Source organism: Martes martes (genome assembly GCF_963455335.1).
Source record: "Martes martes genome assembly, chromosome: 10".
In the NCBI taxonomy this organism is placed as follows: Eukaryota; Metazoa; Chordata; class Mammalia; order Carnivora; family Mustelidae; genus Martes; species Martes martes.
Genome location: NC_137898.1, coordinates 12,932,595 through 12,943,195, shown reverse-complemented (window position 1 = coordinate 12,943,195; position 10,601 = coordinate 12,932,595). Strand labels below are relative to the sequence as shown.

Below are 10,601 nucleotides of genomic sequence, written 5' to 3'. Positions count from 1 at the left end.
GACAGCGCCACCTGTCGACCCACGCTTGCACTGCGGTACCTGAAAGGAGCCTTCACCTTCTACCTGCCACTAAGGTACTTAAGGTACTTAAGGTACTAAGCACGTGGCTTAAGTTTGCCCAGGGCCTTCTCACACCAAACTCAGCAATAACAAACAAACACACAAGCTAACATTACCGAGCACTTAATCTGACAGAGGGAGGCACTTTCCTGAGTGTTGCAGTTATGAACACTTTCCATTTTCACACCATTCATTCAAGGAGGTGGGTACCACTACCACCATGTTATGGATGGGGAAACTGAGGCACACAGCAGGTAAATGTCCCATGATCACACAGCTAGAAAATTCCACCACAGGAGGTCTGGCTTGGGCCTGCACGTTTTTTTTAAAGATTTTATTTATTTATTTGACAGAAATCACAAGTAGGCAGAGAGGCAGGCAGAGAGAGAGGTGGAAGCAGGCTCCCTGCTGAGCAGAGTTCCCGATGCGGGACTCAATCCCAGGACCCTGAGATCACGACCTGAACTGAAGGCAGAGGCTTTAACCCACTGAGCCACCCAGGCACGCCCCCCCCCCCGCTTTTTTTTTAAACGGAGAGAGAGGTGAAGGGAGGAGCAGAGGAAGAGGGAGAATCTTAAGCGGACTCCTCCAGAGCCTCCTTTCCCCCCACCCCTGCGCATGGTCCAAGGCAGGGCTTGACCTCTTGACCTCACAACCCTAAGATCGTGACCTGAGCTAAAATCAAGAGTCAAGAGTCAGACGCTTAGCCGACTGAGCCACCCCAGAGTCCCTGGGCCTGCACTTCTAAGCTCCAAACTCACTGTGTCCAGTGCCTCCTTTACCCCATGCCCAGTGACCTGGTGAGGTTCTGTCCCCAACACCCACCTCTCTGCTATGAAGGCACTACTGCCACAGTGGCATTGACATCAATCAAAGTCCCACCTGGAGGGAGGGAGCCACACGTTCTGAAAGGCGCGCAGCTCTCCAGGACACTCAGGAACCTGGGGCAGTGGTCTCCTCAGGGAGCCAGCAAGAGCAGCAGTCAGCCCCCGCTCCTCTCGCGAGACCTCCGACAAGCAACCACAGCTCTGGGCCTCCACTGTCTAATAGGGCCCCTTAGCCCAGCTGAGTGGATTAGATCAGACTCTTCTCCCCCACTGAGGCGTTTTATCTGCATGCATTACATCCGGAGAAAAAGCAGCCCAGGATTTTCCCGCCCATGTGTTTCCATCTTGTTTCTCCATGGGCCATGATGCCAAGACTGTCAATACAATGAAACCAAACTGGCAGGACGGAAGATTATTCGACCATTTTTCTACATCTTTGAGCTGTACATCAAATCTGGGGCTGATCCCTCCACACTTGTTTAACCTGCCCATGAGGTTCACAAGCCTCCGTGATTATCAGTGATCTCAGATTCACTACGGTAACCATGCTTCATCTTCACAGAAACCAGACGAGGACTCTGGGGCATGGCCTAGTAAGAACCTGGTGTTTGCCTCTCTTTTCAGCATTAATGCTCTCGCGAACATCTGCCAGGACATTCATGTGCACCATTATGGCAGCCCAGAAAGATGGCGGAAAGAGCTGGATGGGATATTGTATGAAGAGTGAGGAGCGCAGTCCCTGTTTCAGGTGAATGGTGAACGGCAGCATTTTCGCTCAGTCTCCTCCCTGAATCTCTCACACCACACATGAAGCTGGCCCCGCCACATGTTTCGATATTGCCACTTAGAACCCAGGCGTTGGCCACTTCCTTCTCAAATCTTCCTTCCCATCTCCTGTTCTCTCACTCCTCTATTCCCTCACATCTGGAAAAATGCCTGCCTGACTCCATTTAAATTTTAGGTTGTTATTTAAACACGTGTATACAGCTCGTATCTACAGAGTACTTCCTATGTCCCAGTCATTACTCCACATGTTGGACACATATTAAACCACTTAATCCTCGCCACAGCCCTGTGATTATCCCCATTCCACAGACGAGGAAGCTAAAGCACAGTAAAGTGACATGTTCAGGGTCACATGGCAAGCGGCTGCCCTGGGGTATAACCCAGAACATGGCACCAGTCTATGCTTTGAAACACATGAGACTCCCTCTGCTGGTAGAGGCTGTGGCTGCCACCTCTGCTTGCAAGTGCCAGGCACACTGCTTTCCATGTAGTTGGTGTCAACAAACCTGTTTTAATATATATATATCTACACACACATACACGTACATAGACAGTCACATCGCAGTGTGACAAATACCTCTCTTCAACCAGGAGAGTAGCTCTACCATACTCTGGGCTCCTGGAGGCTCTCCCGAGGGAGCCAAGGCCCGGCAGTCTTCATAGCTGACACCCAATGGGGGCACTTTTATTGGACAAGTGGGAAGGGGCAAGGCGCACCTTGGGGCGTACACTGTCTGGGGCCTCACACAGGCCCGGAGCTCTGCTGCACCCTCTTCATCAGCTCCTCATCCTGCATAGACAACTCTGTCAGCTTCTTGCCCATCCGCTCGTGGATGTCCAGGTACTTGGAGACACAGCGGTCCAGGCACACAGACTCGCCCTTGGACAGTTCTGCTTCCTTGTAGTGGGGAGGCACGCACTTCCGGTGGCAGGCACTGGTCATTCTGGGCAGGGAGGAAGGGCAAGGTCAGGTCAGCAGCATCCGGAGGCATACCAGGATCTCTCCATCATTCCTGTCCTGCTGTGCTGATTTCATCTCCCAGGAAGGCAGTGTAAAATCCTCAGTTCGCATCTCAACCGTATTAAAGGGTCCTTGAGAATGCTCGCCTATCTGAGCCCAGGTTTATTTAAATAGGAACCATTAGTTGAGTACCGGCTATGTTCCAGGCATCATGCTAAGTGCTTGACACGGCTTGTCATGCAGTCGTTACAATAACCCTATGAGGTAGGCACAATCATTATCCCCATTTTACAGATAAGGAAATTATAGCATGGAGAGCCTCAGGACCACGTAAAGCCGGGATACGAACCCCCAGAGTCTGACCTCACAGCTTGCATTTTAAAATTATTTAAAATATTTGGAAGCGGGGTGTCTGGATGGCTTGGTCATTGGGCATCTGCCTTCAGCTTGGATCATGGTCCCAGCATCCTAGGATCAAGTCCCATATCGGGCTCCCTGCTCAGTGGGGAGCCTTCTTCTTCCTCTCCAGCTCCCCCGTGCTTGTGTTCCCCCTCTCACTATCTGTCATAAATAAAAAAAAAAAATCTTAAAAAAAAAAGTTTGGAAGTATTCTAATATATAGCCTCCAAGATAAACCATCAAGAGATAATACCAGGGGGCTTAAGGCAATAAAAACAGCAAACAGATGTGGACTATTTACTGTGTATTGGGCTTAATACTAAGAGCTTGTCATACATTTCTACACATAACATCTACAAAGTCTCCACAACGTAGGTACCATTATTATGTCCATTTCATTTATTTTTAGAAAGACTTATTATTATTTATTTCTTTGACAGGGAGAGAGAAAACATGTGCAGGGGCATGACTGTGTGGGTGCACAGGGAAGGGGCAGAGGGAGAATCTCAAGAAGGCTCCCTGACGAGCGCAGAACGCAAGGTGGGGCTTGATCCTGCGATCCTAAGATCACAACGTTCACTGAACAACCAACTGAGCCACCCAGGCATCCCTACCTCCATTGTATAGCTGGGAAAACCACCAAACAGTCCAAGTAACCTGCCCTAGGCCAAACCAGGGGTGACTAGAGCAGTTACAATTTGTTCCCAAATCTGCCAAATGGTTGTGAGCACTAGCTTGGAGTTGGACTGAGGTACTGGTCCTGACATTGTTACTGACTAGCTGTGAGCCCTGGGAAGGTTACTTAACCTCTAGAAGCTTCAATGTCCTCACCTTAGAATGGGACAACTAAAATTGACCCAGTCGATCACTTTGAAGCTTAAAAAAGTTTAAGGCATGTAAACTGCTCAGCATGTGCCTGAGGTGGAGTAAGAATTTAAGAAATGTTAACTACTAAGTGGGCTACGAGCTTTTTGGCACAAAGGCAAACGCTCAACTGTTCCTGGAAACCGACCAGAACTCGGACTGGTGCTTCTCTTCCTGCTCAGCTACTTGCTCACCAACTGCATCCCAATCTAGATGTCCAACTTGTTCTAGTGACCCCATACTGCATCTGCACTAGCCCTCAACAAGGAGGAGTGCAGGTGCGGGCGGGTACCCTCCGAAAGGCACCCCAGAGAGGGTGACCTAGGATCATTCTCAAAGACAAGGGAGCGCACTGTGGGCCCTTACCTGTTGTACATATCAGCCATCATCTCTACCTCCAGCTCCGCAGCCAGCTGCTGGGCCCTGAGCGGATCCATCTCAGCCCCGCACCGTGGAAGGGAGCTCCTTCTGGCCTCCTAGTCCTGGGAGCAGACACCACCGTCAGCTTCCATCCGACCCGTTCCATTTCCCATCCCAAAGGGGTGGAGGATGCGGAGGAATCCTAAGACATGCGGCTGGCACCGGTCACTGACCTCATCGCGCTCAACCACCCCATCTCACAGTCGTGGAAACTGAGGCCCAGAAAGGGAACACTGCCTAGCCCAAGGTCACATGTCAGTGGAGCGGCTGGAAATCGAGCCCTGGCGGCCCAGTGCCTCCTGGTCACTTCTACCCAAGAGAAAATCTAGAGACCGGGGAGGAACACTAAACCGCGGACCTGAACCTCCAGGGCCCTGGGAATTCGAAAACACGCGGAGCTAAGATGCAAAGGTCCCGGTCTAGGGCCTGCACCTCTAAAATGGTGGCGCCATCATCAGGGTCACCTTGAGGAGAGAGGTCACTTACCACGGCCCGCGGCCTGTCACAATGCCCTCAGTGTCCCCAACTTCGGGCAAACACTCGAAACTCACCGTGCGACCAGGTAGGCTACGGCGGAAGCACGTGGGTCACTTCCGGGAGGGAAGTCCCGCCTCCTCCTTGATAGGACTCGCTTCCGGAATGAAGTACCAAAGAGGCGGCCGGGCAATCGGCTACCATAGAGAGGGAGCCGCCGGCCGTGGCTGAAGACAAAGGCGCCTTCCATGTGCTAGAGAGGACGCCAAAATACCATAGAGGCTTGGGCGGAGTGCAGAGCGCCTGCAGCCTGGCTGTGAAGTGCCCCGGGTTATCGCGGAGAGGTTGGAGTTTAACTGTTTCATAGGAAGGGGTAGAGGGCCGAGCTCGGTGAACCTCGCCTCCACCCCTGGAGAGTTCACGCCCCAGCGCAAACTGGCGCGGAGAAGGAAGGACTCCCCCAAAGAGCAGTTCTGTTTGTGCTGCGAATTAAGGTCACCTGGGACGCCTTAAAATATCCCGATGTTCGTACTTCATTTCATACCAATTAAAGAGTAATACCCAGGCATCAGTAAATGTTTCAGTTCCTTAGGTGATTTCTTTGTGCAGCCAGGTTTGAGAGCCAGTGCTCCAGGGGACTGTGCATATACATGGGGCATGTAGGTCCTAAGCTTTCCCTGGGGTTGCAGAGAAGCGAGGCACGGTTCCTACTCACAGAAAAACGAGATACGTATAGTCTGTTTTATGCAACTTCTTCAGTTAGACGCCCTGGACCATAAAGAGATGCATAGGAGTGATTTTGGCTGCCACAAGAGCTAACCTAGTGTATTTGAGCGAGGGAGGAAGAAAGTACTTGTGAACTCTTTTCATCTTACCAGACTTGACGTGTTCCTCCATCTGCACCCCTGCACCACAAAAACCCACCCCAATCCTTTGATTTTTCAAGGGATTTCCCGGTAAACGAGGTTTAGGACATGTAAATTAATGGTGCAAGTATACATGCCCCTTGGCGAAGGTGGGCTGGTTGGTCACTATATGCTTTTCTAATTGCCCAAGGAAGTCAAGATTTTAAATTCTGGCCCTTATTTCTGCTCTAAAGACTCATCTTTCTCAAGCCCTGTGCCCCCAGACTATAAAATTAAGGTAGGGGTGCCTGGGTGGCTCAGTCAGTTAGGCGTGGGACTGTTGGTTTTCCACTCAGGTCATGATCTCGGTGTGGTGAGATAGAGTCCTGCCTTGGATCCCCACTCAGTGCAGAATCCCCTTGAGATTCTCTCCCTCTCCCTCCCCCTCTGCCCCTTCCTGAGTGTGCACTTGAGCTCATTTTCTCTCTCTCTCCCAAATAAATAAATAAAATCTGGAAAAAAGGTATAGCAGGGGCCCTGGCTAGCTCAGTAGAGCATACAACTCTTGATCCACACATCCCAACCTCTTCCTGAATTCGAGCCCCACCTTAGGTATAAAGGTTACTTAAAAACCTTTTCTCAGGGGTGCCTGGTGGCTCAGTCCTTAAGCTCCTCCCTTCTGCTCAGGTCAGGGCTCCCTGCTCAGCGGGAAGTTGGCTTCTCCCTCCCCCACTCCCCCTGCTTGTATTCCCTGTCACTGTCTCTGTCAAATAAATAAATAAAATCTTTTAAAAAAAAGCCTTTTCTCAATAAAATTAAGGTATAACATTTTGACTAAAATATATGAAACTTAAGCTTAAATTTTTTTAAACTTAACTTTAATTTAAAAATATATATTCAGGGGCGCCTGGGTGGCTCAGTGGGTTAAAGCCTCTGCCTTCAGTTCAGGTCGTGATCTCAGGGTCCTGGGATGGAGCCCCGCATAGGGCTCTCTGCTCAGCAGGGAGCCTGCTTCCACCTCTCTCTCTCTGCCTGCCTCTCTGCCTACTTGTGATCTCTGCCTGTCAAGTAAATAAATCAATAAAATCTTTAAATATATATATATGTATATATATATATTCATTCTTATAACCACCACTCAGATCAAAATACAATCTATTTCCAGCACCCTCAAAAGTTATCTTGGGTTCCTTCCCAGTCATTTCCCCTGCTCCCAAAGTTAACCACTATTCTGACTTCTATTGCCATCAGTTAGTTTTGACTACTCCTGAACTTCATGTAAATGGAGTTATACATTATTTGCTGGTTTGTGCCTGACTTCTTTAGCTCAATGTACTGTCCGAAAGTTTCATCTATGTTGTTGTGTGTATCTGTCATTCATTCTTTTTTTTTGCTGTCTAGTGTTTGTATGAATAAGTCACAATTCATTTATCATTTCACCTGTTGATAGATTTTTGGATTGTTTCCAGTTTGGGGCTATTATGACAATGCTGCCATGAATATTATTGTACATGTGTTTTAGTGGACACATGTTGCTGTACTGGTTTTTGCTTTTTTTTTTTTTAAGATTTTATTTATTTATTTATTTGATGGAAAGAAAGAGTACAAGCAGGGGGAGCAGCAGGCAGAGGGAGAAGCAGGCTCCCCTCTGAGCAGGGAGCCCAATGTGGCACTTGACCCCAGGACCCAAGGATCATGACCTGAGCTGAAGGCAGAAACTTAACCGACTGAGCCAGCCAGGTACCCCTGGTTTTAGCTGTTGATAATATAGTCAACACATTATGGAATATTAAGAAATTGCATGGGAAAAGGAGATGGGTTCTTACAAGAATAATCTACGTCCTTGATGGGATTTTTATTAGGTATTGCAAAAGGTTACACACTGTGCAATTCTATTTAAATAATGTTCTCAAGATGACGAAATTATAGAGACAAAGAGATTAATGGTTGCCCAGCATTAAGTTTAGGGAGGAGGTGTGCCCATAAAGGGGTAGAACAAGGGAGATCTTTGTGGTGATGGGGTGGTTATGCATCCTGATTGTGGAGGTGTTTATACAAATCTAAGCATGTGATAAGATGTCATAGAACTATACATACTACTGTTCCAGTGTCAATTTCTTGGCTCTGATATTGCATATAGTTATGTAAGATTTTACTTTCAGTACTCTCTCTGTACTACTTATGCAACTTCCTGCAAACCTACAATTATTTCAAAATAAAAAATTAAAACAATCATTACAAAAAAGAAAAAGAAAAAATAGACTTAAAGCACCTAGTGCATGGCAGACCCTCATTAAAAAAATCATTATTCTCATTCCTTTTAATTTTTAGACTTATTAGAGCAAGTGTAAAACATACAGACAAGTGGAAAGCACAGTATACTGAACTTTCACATACCCATCACCAGACTTTAATAGTTGTTAACATTTGGCCATATTTTCTTCATCTATTTTGACCTCTCCCAAATAAAGTCCTTTTCCACAATGCCATTTTCATATTCTCAAAATTATAATAACTTATTAATGTGATCTTTTGCACATATTCCGTTTCCCCCAATTTCTCAAAAATGGTCCCTCTTGGGGCGCCTGGGTGGCTCAGTTGGTTAAGCATCTGCCTTTGGCTCAGGTCATGATCCTGGGGTCCTGAGATTGAGCCCCATGTCAGTGTCAGGCTCCCTGCTCGGCACAGAGTCTGCTTCTCCCTCTCTCTTTCCCTCTGCCTCCTCAGTTGTGTGTGCTCTCTCTCTCTCAAATAAATAAATAAAATCTTTTTTAAAAAAGAGCCCCTTTTAGGGGTGCCTGGGTATCTCAGTCAGTTAAGCGTCTGCCTTCGGCTCAGGTCATGGTCCTGGGGTCCTGGGATCAAGCCCCGCATCGGGCTCCCTGCTCAGAGGGAGGCCTGCTTCTCCCGCCTCCCATTCCCCCTGCTTGTGTTCCCTCTCTCGCGGTCTCTCTCTCTCTCTCTCTCAAATAAATAAAATCTTTTTTAAAAAAATAGCCCCTTTTGGGGGGCGCCGGGCTGGGTCAGTTGGGGTTGATCTTGGGGTTGATCTTGGGGTTGTGAGTTCAAGTCTCATGTTGGGTGTAAAGATTACTTAAAAATAAAATCTTTTTTTAAAAATGGTCCGTTTTTTTTTAAAAAAAAGGTCCCTTTTTTATGTGGTAAGAATACTTCGCATGAGATCTACCCTCTAAGCAAATTTTTAAGTGCACAATGCAGTTTTGTTAACTGTGTGCACAATGTTGTATAAAAGATCTTGGGGACTTATTCATTTTGAACACCTGAGACTTTATACCTGAGACCTTATACCCATTGAACAACTCCACACTTTTCCTCCTCCCACCAGTGCCTGGGTAATAATTGTTCTTACTGATGATGATGTCATGGCTATTATTTACTATGAAACTGTGTCTTTTCCTTTCTACACTTACAGTTGGGGATTTGAGAACACATAAGTGGGAATTTCCAATTGCTCCTGTTAAGTTTCTTCTTGTAAACAACAACAACAACAACAACAACAGTTTATACAGCTCCAGCCTTCCAAGATCTCTTTGGAATCCAGATCCGTTGTCTAAAGTAGCTGACCTCTGTCAGCACCACCCTGTGGCTCTGGCCTCTCTCTCTCTACTGGGTCCCAGCCCTTCCCAGCCTCCCAGGCTCCCATGTACTCACCATGGATCAGTACTGTCCTCTTGGAAGGGACCTCAACCCCAAAGGAGGGAATGCAGGATTGTCACCCAGAATCTGAGAGGGGGCCCTGACCACTCATGAGAGGAGTAGAGAACACAAAGCAGTCTAGGTGAACTCCCTGGAGGAGAACAGGACATGAGAGAGCAGGAATGTCAGTGACATGAACAGAGAGGTCATTCTAGTGGCTTGGAGACAAAGCTGGCACAGTCTTGGTCACTGTCATCCATAGTTACCATTCCTCACCACGTCTCCTCACCACCATCGTGCCCCCGGCTTCCTGCAGTAATGCCCTGACTGCCTTCCCCACCTCAGTTCATGCTCCCCCCTCAGTCTGTTCTCAAAACAGCAACCAGAGTCATCTTGTCAAAAACTAAAGTTAGATCATGTCCCTTCACAACCTGAAAGACTCCACTGGCTTCCAATCACAGAGCAAAAGCCAACATCCTGACGGGAGCCTCTAAGCCCCACAGGACTGCCCCCCCCCATGACCTTCTATTATCTTATTTATTTATTCAATATATGTGTATGGAGCACCTCGTGTAAACCAGGCAATGTGCTAGGCCCTGGGCACATAGCCATGGGCATGGGAGATAAAGTCTCTGCCTTTAGAGACAGAGAGCTTAGAGTCCAGGGAGAGGCAGACCATCAAGAAATGAATAAGCTCACTTTGGATTCCAATAACTATTATGAAGAAAATAAGCTGGGACGAAATGATGGAGAGGGACTGAAGCCACGGGCACCTCTCCGAGGGAACAGAACTTGAGCTGAGAGCAGAATGAGAAGGAAACATTCTTGCAAAGAAGCAAAAAGGTGACACCCCTGAACGTGGGAAGGAATCGATTTATTTCAGAAACAGGAAGGAGGCCAGTGTGGTCGAGGTGGAAGGAACTGGGGGAGGAGGTTGCAGGGACTCCCAGGCTCCCTAATAGGAGTGTCCCCTGCACACACTCTCCCAAAGTAGGACCTCTCTGAGATCACAGGACACACAGAGAAGATGCAGATTTATTTTCCTGAGCAGAATCTCAATTCAGGGGCGCCTGGAAGGCGTACAACTCTTGATCTTGGGATTGAGTTCAAGTCCCATGTTAGGCATAAAGATGACATTAAAAATAAAATCTTAGGAAAAAAATCTCAATATAGTATGAAAAGCTCAGCCTCCTATGTACCAGTCACTTCAGCTTAAAACAGAACTCAGCCTTGTATTTCCTAGACCCATGGGCTTGGGCTGCGCCTCCTCACCTGTTCGCCCCTCCCCTTCCCCATCTCTCTGTGTTG

General features: G+C 47.7%; 1 protein-coding gene and 1 pseudogene across 7 annotated transcripts; both read right to left on the bottom strand.

The window, feature by feature from the left end:
• Window positions 1-387: 387 nt before the first annotated feature.
• TIMM10 (translocase of inner mitochondrial membrane 10) lies at window positions 388-9,618 on the bottom strand. Of its 6 annotated transcripts, XM_080816661.1 has the most exons (4): window positions 9,560-9,618; window positions 9,309-9,444; window positions 4,264-4,379; window positions 2,040-2,617 (listed from the first exon to the last, which is right to left on the bottom strand). In XM_080816661.1, exons 3-4 carry the CDS (start codon window positions 4,332-4,334, stop codon window positions 2,416-2,418), a joined length of 273 nt encoding a protein of 90 aa, XP_080672787.1. In that variant the 5' UTR covers window positions 4,335-4,379; window positions 9,309-9,444; window positions 9,560-9,618; the 3' UTR covers window positions 2,040-2,415. The 6 variants fall into 6 exon arrangements, with proteins under 6 accessions (XP_080672783.1, XP_080672782.1, XP_080672787.1 ...); XM_080816657.1 differs by lacking the exons at window positions 9,309-9,444; window positions 9,560-9,618 and adding an exon at window positions 4,869-4,932 and having other exon boundaries at window positions 388-2,617; XM_080816656.1 differs by lacking the exons at window positions 9,309-9,444; window positions 9,560-9,618 and adding an exon at window positions 4,804-4,935 and having other exon boundaries at window positions 1,839-2,617.
• LOC308351179 (small ribosomal subunit protein uS8-like) lies at window positions 1,168-1,656 on the bottom strand (annotated as a pseudogene). The gene has a single exon. The product of its transcript is annotated as a small ribosomal subunit protein uS8-like (transcript).
• Window positions 9,619-10,601: the final 983 nt, after the last annotated feature.

Excerpts from the sequence above, each read along its gene's own strand:
- TIMM10 (XM_080816661.1), bottom strand. The coding sequence starts at position 4,334 with ATGGATCCGCTCAGGGCCCAGCAGCTGGCTGCGGAGCTGGAGGTAGAG. Across the intron at positions 2,618-4,263 it reads ATGGCTGATATGTACAACAG|AATGACCAGTGCCTGCCACC; the intron begins GTAAGGGCCCAC and ends CTCCCTGCCCAG.